The sequence below is a fragment of the Colias croceus genome, chromosome 20 (genome assembly GCF_905220415.1).
Source record: "Colias croceus chromosome 20, ilColCroc2.1".
Lineage (NCBI taxonomy): Eukaryota > Metazoa > Arthropoda > Insecta > Lepidoptera > Pieridae > Colias > Colias croceus.
Window position 1 is genome coordinate 3,190,003 of NC_059556.1, and position 24,109 is coordinate 3,214,111.

Sequence of the window (24,109 nt, forward strand, 5' to 3'; positions counted from 1 at the left end):
TGATTTGCTGCTTCTTATACATTTAGGATTAGGATTATACTTTTAAAATAATATTGCATTGAAAACTATCGCCTTCGTCCCATTCAGTTGTGTATTCAGATTTTAGATCGATTTTGAGTATTATGGCTAAAGTTGAGCAGCCACTATTTATTCTTCCTAAGAAACGTAACGGGAAGAAGCAAAACTCAATCGCTGGTCATGTCGATCACATAATAACTGTTCAGGTTTGTTTTGTTTGGTTTGTTACCTATGTTTTATCACTTCTATACAATTTATTTCGTTTTTGTAATTTTTTGCGCGCTTGTTTTGCTTCTCTTTTGAGTGAGCTATTTTATTTTGATAGTTTTGATATAATAGTTTAATTCAATGGGTCCTTTTTAATTAAGAAATCCACTAAAATAAATACATAGTTATAGAAACTCAAATTTAAAAAAAAACAGTGTACCTATATGTAGTTACTTTATTTTATTATAATAAGAACGATAATAATTTTTTTTTTTATTTGGACAGGGTGTCGCTGACGCAGCTGAAGTACCCACAAAATATAAAAATGGTTTATCACCTGTTTCCGAACATGTTGCTAACGGTATAATACATTCTACCATGGAGGGTCTAAAATCCAATATGAAAATAAATTTACCCATCATCAATGATGTCCACGATGAGGATTTAAATGAAATAAACGATCAAGCGAAGTCGGTACAGAAGAATGGATACCAACAATTAAACAACAGCCGTGAAATAATTGACCTATCGCCTATATACGAAAATTCGTCCGATGCATGCTCTAGTCATGGAGACTTGCGTGAAGATAATGAATTGCAAAAGAGTTGCCGCATACTCAATTCCGAAAACAATGAAAGCTCTTGTCCAACACCTAACAGCCTATCACAAACTCACTCGGAAAACAGTTTTGAAATGGGCCCAATGACCGATAGCTTGAAAAATAGTGCTAAGAGAAAGAAAAGGGTCAATATTGTATCTGGGATAACTGAATCTGATAATACGGAGACTGAAGTGACTGCATTAAGAGTGGATTCTGAAGCTTCTCTTACTCCTGATTGCTCTCTATCTGAGAGCAAGGACAGCTATCTAACCATGACAGGAACTATCAAACGTGGAAAGAAGAAGGGCCAAAATGTAGACGTAAAACTCAACATTTCTAGAGAGGAACTTGAAATCATTGAAGCGTCTATTGTAGCTGACGAATTAAGCAAAATGGATGTGTCGAAATGCTCTCTGTATAATGGACCACATATATTTCTATTCAGTTTGGTGTGTGTGCCATTTGTTGCATTTATCTCTGCAGCTTATTCATTTTATATCGGCACATTGGCTTGGTACAACATTTTCTCTAATGTTACAGAAGAATTTAGCTGCGTCAAGAAGGTATTCTTGGCACCAATAGTTATTTTGGCATATCCATTCTTGATTGTCATATTTACTATGGGACTTGGATTGTACGCAGGTATAGTACAGTTAACTTTCAGTGGGGCAAATTGGTGGAAGGATGTGTGTGACTTTGAAAAGGGCTTTTACGGCTGGCTTTGTAATGTGTTGGGTATGTCTGAATGTAGTCCGTATGAAGTTGTTGTTTTGATGGACGTTAAACCATAGACTATATGAGGAACAGTAAAGGTGCCATGTGTGCTGATATTGCAGATATGAAATATGATTGGATATTGCATGATTTGCCAGTTTTAAAATATTTATCTTGCACCAATCCGATATACTTAAATTACCAATTGTATTCAATTGCCATCATTCAAGCTATAATTAGAAAAGAGGATATATTTTTTTTTTTTTTTGGAACAAATTTAGCAAAAAACAAGAACTGATATTAAACATTCCTTTTGTTTTAGTAATTGTGTTAAACCCTACTTATATAAAAGGGAAGTTTATACAATTAGCTAATAAACACTGCCATAATGTATACTAAATATTAAATTAGAATGAAATACAAAGGTATAAGTGTTTACATATCTAGTCAGCTTTTTTAACCTAGTATTTATGTTAAATGGAAGAGTTGGAAAAACAAGGAATGGAAAAAATGGGATCAAAAACTGATAAGACTTAATGGGAGTGAATTTTTGAAAGTATTTTACTTGATTTTAATCTTAGGTGTATGAGAATGATTTAAATAATAATTAATGTATTACGGTCTTACTAATAAAAAGTTAAACAATGGATAAATTTCTACCATTTTCTACCATAGCTGTGTCCTGCTCTTGCTCACATGAAACGTCAATCATAAAAACAAGACAGGTTATTGCAATAACTAATCCATTGAATAGTGAATGGGTAACATTTTATTTGTAAGACCATTCGTTTGTAGAAGGAAAGACTCAAATTATCATCTTCCTGTATACCATCTTCCATATTATTCACATACCAAATATTATAATTCTATCTAGTCAAGCATTTAAAGTGCACAAAAGTTTATGATAACAAGAAAACATTATATTTTATAAATGAAGTGACTGTAAAGTACAATTTATTATATTGATTTATATTATTTTAAAGTCAATTTTAATCATAATTATATTATGTGTATCATATCACTTTCATCGTCAAAATAGGTTGTGCTTTTTATTTATTACTGAGGTGAAGTTTTAAAAATAAAATGACTGTATTTTGCACAAAATATTTGTATCATCCATAGTGTTTATTTAGCATTAATAAAACTATAAGAAATGTATAGGGAAGCTTTTATGCAAGATTATTGTCATTATAAACAGATGCTTAATGCAAACAATGGTAACAGTTATCTTTAAAAATAAATAATATAACCAACAAAGAATTGATTGCTTAGCAAAATTTATTGATCTATAACATGCTTACGCGTCTAAGTATGGCTATCTAGTATGTCAAAATTTTGTAATACACATAACCAACATAATATATGTATGAAGACTGATGTATTCTAGTCACTATTGTGTCCATTTTCTACAAATAAAATATTTTATAAAACAAATTCGTTTTACTCAACAGAAAACTACAAAATATACAACTTTCAAAATTATAACTATCCAATCACAGTTCTATGTTGATGAGTTCATGATGGATTTGCTTGACTTTGGCTATCTTGGGTTTGTTTATCCTTAAATTCTGTATCTATTCTCTCTTTAGCTCGAACAATTTTTGATTGTAAATAAAATGAACCTCCTTTAGACTTGTCATTCACATTGAATAAGTGTTCATAGTTATTCTTGATCTTTTCTGGATCTAATTTCTCTATGTTAAGAATTTGCATAGCTTCTTCTAAAGTGAGACCTGTAGATGCATTTGCAGCAGCTCGCCTGGCTCCCTGAGGTCCACCACCAGCTCTTTTAGCTGCTTCTTGCGATGCAGCAATTTCCTGCTTTAAAGCTCGTGCAAACGCTTTGCCAACAACCTGAGCACCGAGAACGATTATTTGCGCAATATATTTAGCCATTTTTTTATTGGAACATTAAACGACGCAATATTATTTTTCATTACGGAATAATCGCAAAATTTATAAAGTTGACATTTTTCTCGATACTAAATTGACAGTTTGACAAAGTAAGGTTAAACTGCGTTCATTATTTTTTGACAGTTAAAGTAAAACATACATACACTTAATTTACTTATTTATTAATTACAATTTGATTATATCAAATTAGTCTCCATTCTACAACATATAAATAATGAAGGGCCGTAACAATAACAATTAACAGAATTCACAAAAAATAGTTCAGTGTTATGATGTTGTTTGTCAATCTGGAATCTGTCAGCTGTCAATTTCAATGATTTGTGATGCCCACGCTTGACTATTGAGTATTGTTGCATTTTATTATTTTACATCATTTGCTGTGATCACTTGCATTTGAGGATCCAGGAAGTGCAGGACACGTTCTTGATCGCCATTCATTCGTACCTGCAAATAAGAAATTGCTTTTGATCCACGTTGATACTTTCTTAACAAGATGACTTTGGGAACTTACAACAGACACCAAGCGCAAAAGAAACGGTATTGTTTTACAAAATGTTTGGTTTTCATCTTCATTTTGTGTTCAACAGTTTAATAATTATTGATTTATCCACAGACAAGCAGCGTTGGCAGCCGCTTTCCCCCAAGGGATACGTTGTCAAAAATGTCTTCAATATGGACATTGGAGCTACGAATGCACGGGACAACGCAAGATTCTCGTCCGCCCTTCCCGTACGCAGGTGCTGAAGAAGAATTTAAAAGCCAAGGAAGAAAAGTGCAGGTTCGTTTTTTAAAATATAACCGCCATTTTCGAACTACCCTCATTTTTATAAATTCTTTCTAGAACCTCTTGCTTGTCTACGAAATTTTAATAATGGTTTTACAGTTAAACTATCCAGTGATATACTAATAACTCTATAATATTTAAATTGATAAATAATTGATTAAATAACCAAATTTATTTTGTTTTAGTGACGGCAAATGCAAGATCCCGGCTAAAAAGAAGCGCTACTCAAACTGCGATGACTGCTCCGATGACGAATCGTCTTCATCAGGATCTTCGTCAGACAGTTCCTCGTCTGACAGTGATTCGGACAGCGACAGCGACTCTGACAGTGGAAGCAGCAGTGGTAGCTGCTCAGATAGCAGTGGCTCAGAATCCGATTCTTCTAGTGACTAAGTATTCTTTAGATATGATTTAACTCAGCAATGTTTTTGAGATCTGACTTTCCTTTCCTTGACAGACTTTAGTTTGATTATTTTGTATGTTTAAAACTTTTCCTACATATCAGCTAGGGACTGTTCTGTAAAATTCCTTTTTATACTGTTTTTCTATTTCTTTTTTTAATAAATTAGTATTCTTTCTTACTTTTCCTTGTTCAAAATTTAAAATGATTACATTGCTCATCGGTTTGTAAAATAATGCTGGTCATTCTGAATTTAGGGTAAGATTATTTTTTTATTTAAATTGTCAACTTTTTTATGTGTACTTGAAGGTTTTAGTTTTATTTGTATTGTTACCTGATTTGGAAATAGATGAGATTGTTTTTTATTCTCGAAAATAAAAATAACAAATTTCAAAACGAAACTTGCTATTTCTATTTACGAGAAGGATTGATATTGTAATGATTTAACTATATGTGATTTACTAGTATTTTGTAGAAACATTGTATGACTTTAAATTCTGATGTCTATGTTTTAAATGTAAGGCACAAAATAACAATTGTTGATATTGCACTTGGGTGATATTTGACAAAAGGTTGTTAATAATATTAAATTAATAATTACGTTTTATATGATACCTAACTGTAATATGAATGATTGTTACATCTAGAGTTAAACTCAAATGTAATGTTATAGAGGCTTTGTAAATGTGCATGTAATTATATTTTCTTTAAATTGATTTATTTTATAAGACTGTATGTGTAAATGTCGTAAAATAAATTTTAGTTTAAATGTCATACGATTTTTAATGTGAAAATATATGAATAAAATTTAAGATTTTGATTAATTCTTTTTCTTTTTCTCATGTTCCTCATGCTATGAATTTATGAAATAACTTGAAACCATTTGCAAATGCGAAGTTACTTACTTTATTTTACCTATTAAATATACATATTCCCTATTGTGCAGCAAAATATAATATAATAGCAGCTGAAATAAAGAAAGTCTATCTACTGGATTAATTAATGGCAGTAATAAAAGCAGACACGCCCTTCCGCGAATGCCTTTGTTAATTTCGATTGATTGATTCTATATCGAGGGTATATAATTTGTCCAGGCCGAGATAATTGCAATTTGCATCATATTGCATTGTAATTACGTAACTGCGCGGCTTTACATGCGCACAGCGATATTGATTTTCTTTTAAAGACGATTCTAAAATTAGGCGTACGTACAGAAGTAATTGGACATGAATATTTGATAAATTTGAGTGGCCTCGCCACTGGTAATTTCTGAAAAATATATTAAGTAGTTGTAGTGGCGAATGGAAAAACCCGGTCACTGTTCCTATGTCAATAATTGTTCAAGACAAATCGAAAGTTTGAAAAGAAAAGAAAAAATTAGAAAGAAGTAGGTAGTTACATCCCAACTGAAATAAATTAGGTAGTTACACGAATAACAAAAAAAGCTGAAGAGTTTGTCTTTTTAAAAGAACTAATATCGGATAGGGTGATCTCTGAGGGCTGTAGGCTATTAGTAATTAGTATTATGTACCACGGACGAACACGGACCGCCAGTAATTAACAAGGTCCTCATAAATTTTACGTTTGTAGGTAGGTAGGTACCTACCTACTTTCCACCTTTAACAAGACCATTATTAATATTATAATACATACTAATAGGTAATTCTTTAAAAACCAGTCTACCATAAGGGGCATGAAGAAGTTATAGGTACTTGAAAATTTAGTCATGATAAATAGACAGGATTAAAAATACAATGGAGCAAGGAGGGAGAAATATACACGGCAGGCGGTAGTTAGCTAATGAAAGTCATTATTTCATAGTTATACATGGTTATACCTAGAATTCCAACCCCTAAGTGAAATATAAATTGCCATTCCTAACAATACCTGGGCATTTTCACAAAAATGTACCCCCTCCTTGAAAAATATATTTTTTTTGATAGTATTATATTTTAAACTTTTTTTGGTCTCTTTAAAACGGAAATTCAATATACTTCAAGAAAACATATAATATGATGGGTTTAAAATGAGAAAACTGTAAAAATAATAGGACACAATGGAAAGTCTCGCAATTTTATATCAGTTGTGTGACTATATTCAGTAGCTGGAAAAACAGTGCAAAATATAAGAATTTTTAGATATTGTTTATTTATTAACTTAAAATCGTTATTTTGTATATTTTAAACACTCACTATTCCCAACTTTTGGATCTAAGCTAATTAAAAAAAACAATAGTATATTCAGTATTGTGACTCTGGTACTTTAACTGTCATTATTATCTTTACATTGAAAATGTTAGATACTTTTTTAGAGAAAAGGCAACAAATATTACACTTATGTATTATTCTCCATTAAAGAGACTGATTTGAAGGGCATTAAATGTAAAATCTACTGAAATATTTAAAAAATTCAGCTCCGTAATATAGGGACAGTCACACAACCGAATACCCAAAAAGGGAAAGGGTGCGTTTACATGGCGAAAAAAAAGTACGCAGGCACACATAATAAATATAATTATAAACTTAACTTAACTTCAAACTAAATTATCACAATCAGTTCGGGCTTAAGCCATCACATTATTATTATTTATCTAAAGGGTAAATTACTATCAAGATTCAAGAATAAGAAGTCTCTTTTATGTTTTATATTGGCACTAATCAAATTAATCAGTCGATAATCAGTCTTCGTGATTCGTTTATAATATTAACCTTAAATAATCTCAATCACCATATTGGATAAAAAAATCTTGTTTCAGTGGACGCTGCAAACACGAAGGTTAATCTGTAAATAAAAAAAACCAATGAAAAATATCGTGAAAAAAATTAATTTTTGTTCCCATATTATCTTTAGTACTTACTTATACAAGGCACATTGTCTAGATTCTTAGTTCTGCTGGCTTATTTTGTTTCTTTTTCTGCATAATGCTTCTTTTTTTTCTTCAAAAAAAATTTTTACTTCCTCATGCAAAATGATCAATCAGCTGTTGCGATTTGTATGGGGAAATAATTTTTATTTTGAAATCTACTTTTTGCCGTAGTTTCCTACTCAGTCAAAAATGTCTTGGAAAAATATTTTTATAGCTCAAGAAAATCGCCATGTAAACATTGCTTTAGAGCTAGCGCGCACGAGCAACTTTGTCTCCGCAACTATTTTGTCTCCGCAACTATTTTGTCTCTCCAGCCATGGGCTAGTATGAAAGTGCGCGTACGTAGCGACGCAACTCCCGGGAGACTTTTTTGTCCGCGGGTTCGGAGACAAGCCCGCGACGCAACTGTCGCCCTATCTATTGGTTTCAATGCAAGTGCGCGCACGGCGACAAAAATGTTGCCTGTCGGCGGCCGCCGGCCAGTTGCCGCGTAACCGGCGTAGCGATAATACGTATTTATGTCAACGTATTTATTCTCGTACACAGTAGTTTTAACCGACTTCAAAAAAAAGGAGGAGGTTATCAATTCGGCCGGTATATTTTTTTTATGTACCGATTACTCCGAGGTTTCTGAACCGATTTACGTGACTCTTTTTTTGTTTGATGCAGAATGGTGTGGGATTGGTCCCATAAAATTTATTCGGATAAGCCCAGTAGTTTTTATTTTGTGAGCATTTTGTCTGATCTCGATGACTTAATTGAAATGTAGCAAGTAACTTTGATTCATTTCCAGGTAACCGATTGAACTGAAATTTTGTATACGTATGTAAATTGGATAGCGATGAAACATTATCATGACATAGAGCTGATTTGATGATGGAATCGGAAGGTGGCCATAGGAACTTAGTAATATATTGACTCAACTTTATCGAGTTTGGGCTCGTTTGATTCGTGTTGAAAAATACACTAAAAAGTATTAAATAAAAATAACTTCGTTAAAAACAACCGACTTCAAAAACGGAAAAGTAAAAAATAAAAAAGATTGATATTGATATTATTAATTACTACATATTATTTAGATGTGTTATTTACTAAAAAGGTTTGATGTTGATGCACGGGCTTAATACTAAGTGCTTAGTGCTTGGCACCGACTTCAAACCTATTTAATAAATTAATAATATTGTTTTTAATTAAGTTATTTTTATTATTAGTAGTTTTCTGTCTATAGTAGAGCCATTTTAATAGGCAACATTGACAGTTCAACAAAATTCAGCAACGTAATCTAGTAACGACGCCATAGAAAAATCTCATATTTGTATCTTGATGAGCGATACCAGGTCGTAAAATTCTGCACAGTTCATCAAAACTTTCTATACTCATTCTGAAGTAGCGAAAAAATTTTTTTGGAAATGTTCTCAATTTTAAAAACATTGTATGGAATTTCCCCAATGTCAGTCTCTCACTCCATAATGGGTGCACCCAATATTGCCTTTTTCGCTGCCGTCTTCGGTTTCTAAGGACAAGAGCACAGACCACAACCGTCTCTTCAAAATCCATGTTGATAAATGCAGAAAATTTTAAAGAAAAAGTTGCGTTGCTGTCGCTTTCGTGTGCGCATCGTTCAAAATTTTGCGAGGAGACAGCGACAGAGACAAAATAGTTGCCGGGCAACTAAGTTGCTCGTGCGCGCCCGCTCTTATGTGTTCAGGCATGTTGTGACTTTTCGTTCAGCGTATATGTGACCGCTCAAATAGTCACACAGCGGAAGTCACATTTGATAATCCTCTAGTAATAAAAACGGTTTAAAATATAACCACAACACTTATATTCATCAAAACTTTTGATCAACTTACATATAAAAACATTTAAAACAAAATTAACTAAATACTACAAGATAAATAGATAGAAATAAGCCAAAATATGGTCACATACCTGAATGAAGAATTTGGTCCCTGCGGCTTGCAAACACGCGTGCACTCCTTCTAAGCAGTTTTTTGACCCTGAGGGCTTCTAACCTGATAAGTTGCATAGCAGTAGCTATGGTGTTGACAGTAATGCAAAAATATTTGAACCACAGTAATTTTCTTTTTAGAAAATCGGTGACACAACTGAATGTTCCGGGAAGGACAATTTTTTTGATTTTATTTTTTATTTTTTTATCTTTTATTTTGTTATATAAGGTTATTATATTTTAACTATTATCACAGTAACTGATTATCCTGGACCAAATAAAACCTTAAAAGATGGTACCTTTCTTACAAAAAAGTTAAAAAATAATTTAATAAACGCGTAAGAGTAAGCAGGGGACAGCGTAAAATTACCCTTTTTTCAATTGTTATTTATGATTAACTTAACTTTATTTTAGATTTTGTCATAGTTTTTGTTAAAAAAACAAAATATTGTATACGTATAATCACTTTGATAACATATATAAATAAATCTGGCAACTACTTCATTATATAGAATTTAATGAATTCGAGGGACAGTTGAAAATCAGGGGGGTATACATTTTTGTGAAAATGCCCACCTATGTATTTAATGTATCCATATGAATATTATCTACCTTTGCATGAAGTATTTTATTGTTCGAATAACTAACGGATTTTGATGAATTCATAAAGATGATACAATCCCAGAATAGTGCAGAATACACACTAGTATAAAGCACTAGGTAACTTTCTGTTTTTCTATTTAGTTCTAAGACACCTGTAAATTACAAGCACCTCTTAAAGTGAAAAATTGAAAAATATTAGCTGGTAATGATATTGATGAAACTAATAATTATTCTAAGATTCTGTACATCACAATAAAGTACTTACTGTAATAAGTAATAATAAGCAATGGATGTATTCAAAATAATTAGGATTCAATAAAAAAATGTTTCCGAACAGCTACCACATTAGGGTTTTCAAGAGCTTTTTCCCTGAAAGGCCGGCAATTTGCAAAAGTACACTACCAGTGTTATTAGTGTTTATGGGCGGTGGTGACCACTTAACATCAGATGCTTCTGCTCCTTTACTTGCTCTGACATAAAAAAGGAAGTTAAAGATATCTATCATATTTATGCGAATACAAACGCGTAATTTTCGTGCTACATGCTTGGTTATAAAAACCTTATCTACACTAATATTATAAAGAGGAAAACTTTGTTTGTTTGATTGTAATGAATAGGCTCATAAACTACGGGACCGATTTTAAAAATTCTTTCACCATTCGAAAGCTACATTATCCACGAGTAACATAGGCTAGGTATTTGGCATAGCTAGTTGGTAATAAAACAAATTTTTAATTTCAAAATCAATTTATTTCCATAAAACATTACAAAAATACGCATAATTCTCATTGATCAGTCACAAATTTGAACCAGCAAATGTACCTATTTGTTAAAACGTTTTGTACTATTTAAGGCACATTTCTAATAGGTGGGTAATATTCACAGATCTATCGATGAAATAGTCAAAAGGTTTAATCGCTAAATAATTATTATAACTAACACTTAAGTTTATAACTAGCTAACTACAAACATTTTAATTAACATAACACATCACAATTGATAAAATTAACACATATTTTAAAAATAAAGGCCAACAATTTTAATGTCACGATTGTACAGCGTTTGGTTTGCTTTTTTCTTCAAAATGACGAAAAAAACATTGTAACAATTTCATAAAATACGACATAATATAAGCTATCCTGTATTTAAAATTCATATTTACTTAACCAATTCTTGTATATGTTGTAAATGTAAACGACTTCTATGTCGATTAAAAATAGAGGTTTTATTAAATTTACAATAATGATCCAATGGATCAATGCCTTCGATTCAATACTTTTGCAAAATTGATTTCTAATTTTTAGCTTATATCCGTAAATGCCCTATTTAGATGTGTGATGCTTACAAGACTAAATTTTAGTCAATGTTATAGGCGGTTGTGTAATTTGTAGATTTTTGGCACATTACTTCATACAATCTTGTTATTACATACATATTATTAGAAACATAAGGTAGAATGTTATACAAAATGCAAAAAGGAAAAAGCATTATTTAGGATTCATGGCAATTTATTTAAACAATTAATAATAAAATAATTTGTATTTTAATTTGTTACAGAAATCGGGCTCTAACATAATATTAAATTCTACTAATCTATAATATAAAAATGAATCCCAAAATGTGTTGGTAAGCGCATAACTTGAGAACGGCTTAACCGATTTCGTTAATTCTTTTTTTATAATATTCCTTGAAGTTCGAGGATGGTTCTTATGTAGAGAAAACGTGAATATGTACCACGGGCGAAGCCGGGGCGGACCGCTAATTAAATTATAAATGCGAAAGTTTGTGAGGATGGATGTATATGTGTAGGTGTGTATGTTTTTTACTCTTTCATGCAAATACTACTGAACCGATTACAATGAAATTTAGCACACATATAGAAGGTAACTTGGATTAATACATAGGATAGGTTTTATCCCGGAAATACCACGGGAACGGGAACTATGCGGGTTTATCTTTCAAAACGCGTGCGAAGCCGCGGGCGGAAAGCTAGTGCTAGTATTTGTAACGATGTTTGTAATGCTATATTTTATAAAGAATGTTGTATGCAAAATTTACGAAGAAAACTGAAAACTATCTGTATAATAAAAGCGATTTCCCTCATTTTTACACACTTATAATAACAACAAAGTTTTCAGATTATCAAAATAAAAAATATACCGGCCGAATCAAGAACCGCCTCCTTTTTTGAAGTCGGTTAAAAAAATAGAAAATGCTTATAATTTATATGAAAAAAACACTCTTTAACAATTAACATCTAAGCAGTTGTAGGCACTTCAGGCAGCGTATGTATAATAACCTTTCTCTTGGCATCAAACACAAAATTATTGAGTTTAAAAATGCGGCTATCATAAAACGGTTTTAAATCCGTTATATTTATCTGTCTAGCTCGCTCTAGGAGATCTCTTTCTGATATTTCTATTGTGGATTGTGAATAATTGTGAAGCCCTCGCATGTAAGCCAGTTGGTCTATGGTGAGCTGCCGTAGAATGTAGTACAGGAGCTCGCTGTGGTCTTTCTTGTAGGAGAGGTATTTTTGGAACGTCTGAAAGAGATGATTAAATAAGTTATACAAAAATACTTTGTCTACGATATGCTGATTGTATTGAGTAAATTTGAAATGTATTTGATTATAAAATACCAGCGTTTTCCACTTGAGTTAAACTAGGATGAAAACTAAAATAAACCGTCTACATCACTTAAGTTCTGATTTTCGTTGACACAGGGAAAAAGAAGAAAGTACAATTGTTCAGGGAAGGAAGGACTAAAAGATCCTTATGTAATAATTTAATAACATTATTCTAGTCTATAAATGTACATTTTCGTTATCATCCGAATACTTTTTTATCAACTAAACTGACAACCAAGTACGTTTTTTCGAAGACGAGTTTTTTGAAGTCCGAATCGAAACTCTTTGAGTTTCATACATCAGAATTAAAATGCTTCTAAACACAGATTAATTGAATAAATGTTTGAGTTTGAGTACACAATCTTACCTGTCGCATAGCCCGCATTACACTGTACTTCTGTGTATCAACGAAGCTTTCCAACATAGTACGTATTGCTAAATTCACATCGTCTTCATTGACTTGAGCACGAAGATGCATACGAGCGTGTGCTTCACTCATGCGTATTACTGCGAAATTGTAAAAAAAACATTAAATTTTGTTGTATCCAAATCCTGGACAAAAGCCTTCCCTGAATCTTTTCATATGATTTTATATACTACTAGCTTCCCACCCGCGGCTTCGCCCGCGTTTTGAAAGAAAAACCCGCATAGTTCCCAGATTGGGATTTCCGGGATGAAATCTATCCTGTGTTAATCCAAGTTACCCTCTATGTGTGCTAAATTTCATTGTAATCGGTTCAGTAGTATTTGCGTGAAAGAGTAACAAACACACACATCCTCTCAAACTTTCGCATGTATAATATTAGTAGGATTTAAGCTGTTTTCCAATGTAGATATTTTATTGTAGGATTTTTATGTAAGTTCTTAATCTAACTAAATATGTAGTCTATCCTCTACCTTTGGTGGCCTGTAAGAAATCGCTTTTAAGCGATAAGGTCACCTTTTGCACTTTACCTCGCATCCATGCAAATATATATTATACTGTGCATTGTAATATTTACCTAATGGTGTGTAAATTAAATAAAAAGTAAATGATTAAATAAATAAATAAATAAATAACTGCATAAGCACACTAAAAATCTTACCAGATTCAATATGTCTAACAGTGATGGGTAGACTACCAGTCGCAAGGGATTCCTGTCGCAACTGACTGTACATTTTCGCCACTTTGTCTTGGTCCATGTTCTACAAAATAATTTTTTAAATGAAATTAAAAATTAATCCTAACAATAGAAATTAAATCCATCACAAAAAAATTTTCAACACACAAGGTGTATGCTACTGAGAAGAAACACAATATAAACAATTTTTTTTTATTAATCTGTAAAATTATTAGATATTTTGAAGTGAATCTTCTTTGGGCGCGATGAGAGTAAAATTTCAAGGTCGCGTCATGGCAATACCGTCACGTCATGGAGTGAGGCGACGATTTTGCTATCTTTGAATGTTGCCAAAGAAGTTTCACTTCTGACACGTGTGCTCGGCACAATTATGATTTTTTTCATTAATTAAGATGTTATAAATTTTATAATATTTTTGATATAGTACAACAGCTCAGTCAGCTCTACCAAAAAAATCTTAATAACATTTCTGAAGATATTTTAACCCTTAACACGGCAAGCCCTGAAATAATGTACCCAGATATGACTTGAATTGATTTTAGTGATAGTTATTGATTAAAAAATACTATAGTAGAGAAAAAAATAAAACAAATTTTCTGTAAGTAGGTTTTTCAGGATGTCCGTTAAAACGGCCTTTGCCAAGAACCCCATCTTCATTGCTGTCTCAAAAAACGGACAACGCTGTCATACAGGTTATAAAATAAGAATGAAAAAAATAAATATTCACTTAATATAACACAATTGAAATCAATTTCAAATAGCATTTTATTGTTTTATTGTATCACAGTATTTTCACTATATTTTATAACAAAAAATTCTTCAATTTTAACTAAATACCTAACAAATGATAATTGAGCCCTCTCGAGCTCAATCACACTATTTAGTTGGGTGGAATGTTAAATAACATTTATTATTTTGTGTCAAGCAACCTTTGGTTTCATTTAATACAAATAATAATGGTTTTTTCTAAATGTGAAGTGATATTTGGCCGATGATTAGGACATTTAGTCGAAATGCATGTGGGGGTCGAGGAACTCCCGGTTCTATTGTAGACCCAACAGATTTAACTGATCTTAGATTATATTCGTCATTTTGAACTTAATTAAAAATAATTCTACATATAATTAAAGACTCTAAAGCAAAGAAATCCCATAAAAATGATATTTTATTAAAGTACGAATCATGGCAACGTCCGTTTCTTGGGACATGCCAAATGGTTCTTAGTTACCTGTATCTACGGCACTGTCCCAAAAAACGGACCAGCTATATTTCGGATGTTTTGTCATAGAATTATTTGAATATTTCATAATCTTTAGAGCAAAAACAACAGTTTATCTCACCTGAAAGTTAAATCAATAGAAATCAAACACGGAAACTATTTCATAAATGCTATTATTGACCAGAAACACAAACCATCACTAAATCCGGAAATCCCTAAATTCAACAGTCACCTAGCACACGAATCAAATGATCTCTATAATTGGCATGTAGGAGAAAAATAAAGGATTGTTATCGTACTTTCTCCAACGTAGTCAATTTTCTAGATTTTTTGGAACGTTCAAGATTTACACGGCAATAAGTACATGTACTAAAAAAGTGACAGAAAAGCTTTAAGGGTTAATAACATTTCTGAAGATATTTTAAGTTACTATAAAGGGCTGATTTTTCAATCGTTGGTTAAAACTTATTCATCGTATTAAAGTATTAAACTACCTACCCTTAGATTACAAAATAAAAGACAGATGGAGCGTTGCCGAACTAAACCGAATGATTTATCGTCATTTTCAATAAAGCTATGTGTGCTGTCATTTCGCCGCTGCACTGTACGCACACGGTGCTTCTGTGTGCGTGTAATGTTACCGGATATTGAAAAATTTCCCAAATTGAAAAGAAAAGAAAAAAAAATTCCCGGAAAAAAGAGGGTTATGTTTTTCGAGTTTATGTATGTATGTATAATATTTCTTAGACACGCCCTGCAGTATAAACCGTTGGACCGATTTTGAGATGTGAGGTTTCATTGCAATCATCTGAATTATTATGTTAGTGGCGGTAGAGTGACGTAGGCTATATACATAAATTAGCAGTTAAGTTTTAATTTTTATTTTAATATAATTTCGGGTTTATGATACTTTTTTTTATAATATTGTAAAAATTATTTTATTATAATATAAAGTACCTGCCTACTAAAGTTATATATGGACAAAATAATTATATTCCATTTTTAATTAAATAAATCACATAAAAAAAGTTTCAATATTAACTATAATAATTACATTATTTTTTATTTTTCAAAATATATGAATGCCAATAGCGGTAGTTTTTAGTCGAGAATACGGGACATTTTATTTTCATCATGGAGTTCACATTTTAAATTAAATCGCTAGCGAAAACGACTATGACGTTTTTAAGCTTTATAAAAGTAACAAAATAATGTATTATGCTTATTAAAATAATCTAATAATGATCATGAACCTTTAGTGCACTATACAAATAATCACATTCACGATCTAAAAATCCAACAGCAATTACCCTGAAGATATTTTAACCATTTTACCGTTTTACCAATAAAAATGGCAAATTCATTTTCAAAATACTGGCAACATACGTTGAAGTTTTGTATTCCTTCATATCTGTAAAATTATTATTCGTATAAAGAAATAAATCAGCCAAATAATCTACAGAAAACCTGTGCAACGGTGTTTCATCTTTTTTTTTGTTTTCGGGAACAAATTTTACAGCGTTTTATTATAACTAGACAGCATTTTTTTACTAAAATTGCAAACCATTTTTGACGTATTGCATGACACTATATGCGCTATAGCACTGGTGCAGCGACGTATTTGCTTTTGATTTCGTATTTTCTTTGACAAGGGCGACGGGCGGTTGTCATGCTCCATCTGTACTTTATTTTGTAATCTAAGTACCTACCATTTCAAAAATGTATCCTAATTGTCCGTATTTGACAGTTTACAGGTGACATTTCAAAATGTTCGTGTAATACTTTATTGGTCGGATAAATTTTAACCAAGGATTGAACAATTGGCCCTAAAACAATATATTACCTGTAATTTAGGATGTACATTCTCTCTAGCGTACACAATATATTTCTTCAGCATGTCTTGTGGTAGTGAGATATCGTCTTCCTTATTTTCGTCGAGTGGGATCCCTTTCTGTGTGGGGTGATGCCTTATGTGTGAACTTACTACAAACCTGACATAATTTAGAAAATAATACTTTTTAGAAAAGAATAAAAAAGAAGTTTTAATGTGCTTATGCGAGGGTTATTCAAGTACATAACATTATTAATTATGTATACGTTTTGGCCTCGTTTTGGCATTGAATGAAATTAATATTAGAATTTGAACTTTATGAATACATTTGAATTTGGTTTTTTTTCCTACACTTTTTTAAGAATATCAAGACAGTAGCGACCCGCCGTCTGACTCGCTAATTTCATGTTCTCAGAGTAAAGAGTAAATAGCGGGAAATATATGTATTTGTTAACAATTACACATAATACAACTAGCTTTCCGCCCGCGGCTTCACCCGCGTTTTCAGAGAAAACCCCGCATAGTTCCCTTTCCCGTGGGATTTCCGGGATAAAACCTATCCTATCTCTCAAGTTGGATCGAACTGCACATGGTGTGCGAATTTTATTATAATCGGTTTAGGTTTAGGAGTCCATTGAGGATAAACATTGTGACACGAGATTTATATATCTAATATATAATATTATAAAGGCGAAAGTTTGTATGGATGTATGGATGTTTGTTACTCTTTCACGTAAAAACTACTGAACCGATTACAATGAAATTTAGAACTTGGATTAACACATAGGATAGTTTTTATCCCGGAAATACCACGGGAACGGGAACTATGCGGGTTTTCCTTTGCAAACGCGGGCGAAGCCGCGGGCGGAAATATAGTATTAAGATAATACCTCGCCAAGTGCGCGTCCTGCATGTGATGCGGTTCGTCCCGCACGACGCACAGCACGTCGAAACGTGACAGAAGGGGGTCGGCCAAGTTCACGTTCTCCGAGAATGTAAGTGATGCGTCGTATCTACCGCCTATTGGATTCGCTGCTGCTATCACTGAACACCTGAGATGAAAACAAGTGATAACTGCGTTAAAAACAACCGACTTCAAACTTGCACTTGCAAAATTTACAAATACCTACAGATAAAAATGCTCATAAAATAAAAACTACTGGGCCTATCCGAATAAAATTTTTATGGGACCAATTCGACACCATCCCGCATCGAACAAAAAAAGAATCACGTAAATCGGTTCAGAAACCTCGGAGTAATCGGTGTACATACATAAAAAAAAAAAATACCGGCCGAATTGATAACCTCCTCCTTTTTTTTGAAGTCGGTTAAAAAAACATTGTAGATTAATTATAAGGCAATAAATGAATGTCTATAATTCACCGCACGGTCGCGGCTTCAAGCCGTCGGTCTCAACTGCTTGAAGCGGTCCGTATACGGCCGCCCTAATGCAGATGAATGAATACACCTAACAATTATTATCAGAAGAAGCGATTTCTTATTTGGGATTTAAAATAATAACGAGGGGAGAGCGCTCTCTATTCCCATACATGCTTAAATGTCGGCTTACATTTTAAAACTACACGACGGATTTTGATGCAGTTTCATGCGGTTAAGTAGAAAATAAGTTAGTTTTTATTTTCATACCAAGATAAGTAATTATTATTAATTATAAATACAAGTGCCCATGTCTTCGTTTGTGTGGCAATGATACTTGGTTTTCCTTTAGTGATTTGCAACTTTAAACTTAAACATATATCCACATCTCTATTTTATTCAGTAGCTTTTGAGAGAACGACATTACATTAAAAAATCTTGTTAGCTTTATTATACTACTGTCTTTCTTAATCCTGTAATTTCGAACATTTTGTATACTTTTTTTCTACATAACAATAATTTGGTATCTATGTACAGTATATGTAATTTATGTAGTATGTAGCCGTAGGCATTTTTAAAATATATTCTTTCTTTTATTTCTTTTTTGCGCTATCCTTATTCTTCTCACATTTCCTTTCCTACCAGGTTGCCTCGCAGAGATTGCTGTATAGCAATAAGGCCGCCTATTGTGCAAAATTTTTGTACCTCATTAATTTGTACCACATTTCCTATATTGTTTTGTACAATGAAGTGTTATAAATAAATAAATAGATAAATTTTTCTACCGTCTTTATCTTGTTTCACAAAAACTTACCTAGCATGCAACGAGGTCACAATACCAGCTTTCGATATAGATATAGACTGTTGTTCCATAGCCTCGTGTATGGATGTTCGATCTTGGTCATTCATTTTGTCGAACTCATCTATGAGACACACACCTCGGTCAGCTAGTACTAACGCCCCGGCTTCTAATGTCCAGTCTCTGTAAATTGGAAATTAATTTATTTTTGGACACTCACATACATAATAATTTAATGTCGGAAATGCTAAGTATCTCACAACATAATTATATTGTTCTTAAATTGTATATTTATTAAATAATATCTAATCTTAATTTTAACTAAATAGTAGTCTAGTAGTACTTAATAATTTTTATTCATAATTTTTACAGTTTAAAAAATGTTTGATAACAGAAATATAGAAATGAAACGGACTTCCTTATTTGATTCCAAAATAACTGTTGATAATTTTCAATTCAGTAGTTTCTGAGATTAGCGTGTTCAATCAAAAAAAGCTCATCTACTTTATCTTATTAGTATAATGTGATTGTGTAATGTTTTTTGAACTTACCTTGTAGTGGGGTTCTTTCTCACATAAGCAGTCAGACCGACAGCACTGGCACCTTGTCCCGTTGTGAATATTGCTCTTGGTGCTATCTATAAAAAAAAAAACATTCATAGTTTATACAAATTAATTAATATCTAGTCTATCTTTCATTTTTCATCATCACGATGATATACATGATACATCTATACTAATCTATACAAATATTATAAAGAGGAAAGGTTTAATTATGTATGTTAGTATGGTTTTCACTACTGGACCGATTTCAAAAATTCTTTCACCATTAGAAAGCTTCTTCTCTGAGCAACATAGGCTAGGTTTTATCCCGGAAATTCCACGGGAACGGGAACTATGCGGATTTTTCTTTGAAAACGCGGGCGAGGCCGCAGGCGGAAAGCTAGTTGTTTTATAAAGCAAAAAGTTTATTAAAAGCACATTAACGAATGTATATTACATCGCCATAGCCGGGAATTCGTTAAAATGAAAAGTGAGAATTTAGAAAAGGAAATGATTGTTCTTGAGAAATAATAACAATAAACAATACAGTATACACACCTTTTCTGTGTATTTAAGGAACTGTGACTTGGCGGTACCTGGATCTCCACATATAAGGACATTTATATCACCTCTCACTTTATGCTTTTCACCTAAAATTTTAAAATGACTTCAATATATTTAAAACCGTAATTATTGTAAAATTTGTTATGGTACGTAAAATTTTTAAATAAATTAATAATATTGTACTATATGTATTAAAGTACCAAATTAACAGTACGAATGTTTCTGGTAAAAACACACTATTATAAAACTCACACACATTTATTTATTCAACAATTAGACTTCTTTTAGAAGCACTTTCGAATCGTCATTACATATTTTTAACATTTACCACCAATTCGTAAAGCAGTATCTATGGAGAAGAACCGGCAAAAAACTATCTATTTTTTTGTCTTGATTTAATTACTTCTTCCAGAAATATTTTTAAAAAATTTTGGAAAAAAGAATTAATTTCAAAAAAGAAATCTTGTTCTTACCTGGATTTTTAGGTTCCCCACCAAACAAGGCCAACGCCAAACCCCTCTTAATATTATCATGTCCATATATAGAAGGCGCTATACTCTGCACTATTCTCTCTCCAATTTGTGGATCTTTTGACAGTTTTATAATATTTGCTACATCTTCATCAGTTAATGATTCCACTATATGCTTACAATCCTTAACAACTATGTAGTTCGCTATTATCACAGTTGCAAATACTGGAAAACCCTGCAAGAAAGAATCAAATTGAAAATTAATTACAATAAAAAACTTTGTTAGTTCATCTATACTAATATTATAAAACTGAAGAGTTTGTTTGTTTGTCTGAACGCTAATCTCAGGAACTACTGGTCCGATTTGAAAAATTATTTCGGTGTTAGATAGCCCATTTATTGAGGAAAGCTATAGGCTATATCATATCATTACGCTAAGACAACCAACAGGAGCGGCAGCTAGTATACTATACAGAGTAAAAATTATCATATTATTATTGTGTTATCAAAAAATTTGTAATTGAAATAAAAAAAAAATAACATTTGCAATATAAGAATTTAGAAATTATTCTTATATCACACAGAGAAAATTAGTTTATTTATTAATTTTATACATAAAATTAATATAATTATAAACATTTTCAATTTTTTTTTTAATTACAACAAAAACTGAAGGAAACAATTTTAAAACCGGTTTAATTTTTTTTAACGTTTTCGTTAACTTTAAATTGAATAAATTTTATATCAATAAAACTAACCTGTTCAGTGTTCAACGAGCCATCATAATTATTAGTATATATCCCCGTCAGATCCACTTCATCACCAGGCTTACATCTATCACACAAATCAGCCAACAGTATACAATCCTTGCTTCTAGGTATCCGACCGGCGGGAATCCTTCCGGGTGATTCTTGTATTGTCACCTTTTGGTAGTTGCGGTATACTGTTTGTTCCATGTTTACCTACGATAGTTTAAATAACAGTTTATTTAAGTAACTCACTTCATGTTTATAATAATACAGTGCGATTTAAAAAAAAAAATGTAGAAACCTATTAATATTAGATTCAAATATGTAATATGTATAAAAATATTGCGCGGTGTGTCCCTTAGACACATAAAACTGAAACAATAGAATAAATTCGAACGCTCTGGCGGGTCACGGGTGACTGAGTTGGTCAAGCGTCCGCCCGCTTTGCCGTGAAAGCTTTATAAATTTATATTTATAAAGCATTTGAATGACATAAAACCAAAAATATCAAATTCTATAAAAATATTTCTAAATTATTTATTTTGAATTTAAGACAATAAGTAAAATACTCACCATAAACGGTCCAGCACTTTGACACTCCGGACAAGAACCTGGCTTCACTTCTGAATTCTGGGACTGTACAAACGGCCCCAAAATATATCCACATCTATTACAATCATATTTCACAACCGATAACTGCGGTAGCACACCAGTAGTCGCTGTAATCACACCCACAGTCCGAACCAGTTGATTCAAATGAAGCTTCCGGAACGTTCTCAACTCTTCTATCAACGGTAAATCTGATATACGAACGTGAATCTCTGACGTCACGCGTTCGTAACTCGGAAATATTTGAAGTACAATCTCTTTGGCCACTTCATCAAAGATCTGCAGCATTTGGAACGGTGCTTCCGGTAAGAAATAGGCTAGAACTTGTTCCCTTCGAGCGAGAACATCGAATTCTACGTGAAATGACGCTTGGTTGTGTTCGCACATGCGACGTATCCGGTCCTTGTAAATGTATTGGCCTTTACTGTTTGTGTATGTGCGTAGGAAGTTCTTGAATCTGAAATATGGTTGTATTGAATTACGTTAATTTTTTTCAATTAATCTATGCATTTTTCGATGCTCAAGAGATTTTATAACAAAAATAACATTATATTATCTGTGAGTCTGTCTATAATTGTAAAACACTATTATAGTTTTTCGATAGTACAAATGTTATTAAAATATTTTAAAGAAATTGGTTTAATTTTAACATTTTATACTAGGGTATAAGTATTAAGTAATATGTATATTACAAACCTATTAGCAATCTCCGTCCTAGGTCCCAACATAGACACCCACTCTTTAGTTGTATAACCTTTAGTATCTTCCAAGTTCTCGATACTCTCAATACCTTCTTCCACCTGTTCTTCAGTACCAGTGGCTGCTTTCTCAGCAGCTCTACGTCTTTTCGCCCGAGGTGCGTCACCACTCTCTTCGTCAGATTCATCTAGAATTTATGAGAAATGGAAACGTTAGGTGGATGAAAAAAAACTTTAAATGAGAAATTGTTTGTAGAATATTGTCAAAGTAGTGATTATATTTGCTTTCTAAATTCTATAGCAAAACTAATACTGCAAGCTAAAAAAGTGAAAGCAATAAAAAATATTCAAATAAATGAAAATTTGCAAAATATTAGCATAATTACATTTATTTCCTCACCTCATAATACAGTTTATTTGCCCCAAAATAAAGAATGCAGACCAAGATCAAAGGCTATGGAACTAAATTCATGGCTATGTCAGTCACAAAAACATATTATTAAGCTTTATTCCACCTTTTTAGTTATACATATTATTTTTTTATTGGTTGTTAGGTGGCCCCTTACGGGTAAAAGCCTCCTCCATCTTGTACCAAAGTTCCCTATCTTATCATGTCAGGAAAGCATATAAAACAATAACTACAATAAAGCCTTACCATATAACAGTCCCCTATCATCTCGCCTTATCCTGCCTTCATCCCTGTCCCGCCGCTGCAGTTCCCTCTCTGCCGCCATGCGATCATCAATTGACATGTTATCATAGTCTTCATCATCCAAGTCTTCATTGTCATACCGATCCAACGCTGGCATCGGACGATAATCTCTGTGAAGAGTTAAGGAAATGTTTTTAAAGTCTAAAACATGAAATAAAATATGTATTTCGTTTCATTTTTGAGTTTCACAGAATGTGGACATACCTTCTAGAAAATATAACTCGTATTAACATAAAAATCAAATTTGAACTTGTTATAACAGCTATCAGATCACTGTTAAAACACTTTTATTGAAATACCAGTATTTACATTAAGATTTTTCACACTATTTGTAATACTCACGCTTCCATATTATCATTGAACAGTTCTTCCCCATCCTCTTCTTCTTCATCAGCTGGATTATCACCAAGTATAGCTCCTTCATCCTCAAACATTTCATACTCCCGGGCCGGCGATGTCATACGCGACCTGGCTCCATCTCTGTCTGATGGAGTATCAGGAATTGGGGAACGCTGAACACATAAACCACAAATAAAAATTTAAATACTATATCTTTACTCAATCACACATAACTTTCATAGTAAAGCACAAAAATTTTTTGGTTAGTTTCGCATTCCGTTATTACAAATGGCCAAATATAACTAACCATTTTGACCCAATTTGTCTTGTGATGACGCTTCAAATATAAATTGACAAAACAGCAATAATTTTGCTTTGTATTAAAATTTAAT

At 32.3% G+C, this 24,109-nt stretch overlaps 4 protein-coding genes and 1 long non-coding RNA gene across 5 annotated transcripts; 2 read left to right on the forward strand and 3 right to left on the reverse strand.

Annotated features, from left to right (window-relative positions):
- The first annotated feature begins 34 nt into the window (after positions 1-34).
- On the forward strand, positions 35-2,708 carry LOC123700829. The gene is made up of 2 exons (XM_045648172.1): positions 35-224; positions 511-2,708. The coding sequence occupies exons 1-2, from the start codon at positions 123-125 to the stop codon at positions 1,615-1,617; spliced, it is 1,209 nt and encodes a 402-aa protein (XP_045504128.1). The 5' UTR covers positions 35-122; the 3' UTR covers positions 1,618-2,708.
- Positions 2,709-2,800: 92 nt separating this feature from the next.
- Positions 2,801-3,528, reverse strand: LOC123700831 (mitochondrial import inner membrane translocase subunit Tim16). Its single transcript, XM_045648174.1, has one exon. It carries the CDS (start codon positions 3,434-3,436, stop codon positions 3,056-3,058), a length of 381 nt encoding a protein of 126 aa, XP_045504130.1. The 5' UTR covers positions 3,437-3,528; the 3' UTR covers positions 2,801-3,055.
- A 220-nt stretch (positions 3,529-3,748) lies between these two features.
- LOC123700830 (zinc finger CCHC domain-containing protein 10) lies at positions 3,749-5,412 on the forward strand. The gene is made up of 3 exons (XM_045648173.1): positions 3,749-3,991; positions 4,068-4,232; positions 4,424-5,412. Exons 1-3 carry the CDS (start codon positions 3,948-3,950, stop codon positions 4,629-4,631), a joined length of 417 nt encoding a protein of 138 aa, XP_045504129.1. The 5' UTR covers positions 3,749-3,947; the 3' UTR covers positions 4,632-5,412.
- A 1,722-nt stretch (positions 5,413-7,134) lies between these two features.
- LOC123700936 lies at positions 7,135-9,764 on the reverse strand. The gene is made up of 2 exons (XR_006752664.1): positions 9,437-9,764; positions 7,135-7,419 (listed from the first exon to the last, which is right to left on the reverse strand). It is a non-coding gene; the product is annotated as an uncharacterized LOC123700936 (long non-coding RNA).
- Positions 9,765-12,295: 2,531 nt separating this feature from the next.
- LOC123700699 (DNA replication licensing factor Mcm2) lies at positions 12,296-24,087 on the reverse strand. The gene is made up of 15 exons (XM_045648003.1): positions 24,025-24,087; positions 23,721-23,890; positions 23,322-23,488; positions 22,665-22,854; positions 21,933-22,425; positions 21,369-21,572; positions 20,614-20,845; positions 20,135-20,226; positions 19,586-19,671; positions 19,050-19,217; positions 17,749-17,910; positions 16,871-17,018; positions 13,773-13,872; positions 13,055-13,194; positions 12,296-12,603 (listed from the first exon to the last, which is right to left on the reverse strand). The coding sequence occupies exons 1-15, from the start codon at positions 24,025-24,027 to the stop codon at positions 12,316-12,318; spliced, it is 2,643 nt and encodes an 880-aa protein (XP_045503959.1). The 5' UTR covers positions 24,028-24,087; the 3' UTR covers positions 12,296-12,315.
- Positions 24,088-24,109: the final 22 nt, after the last annotated feature.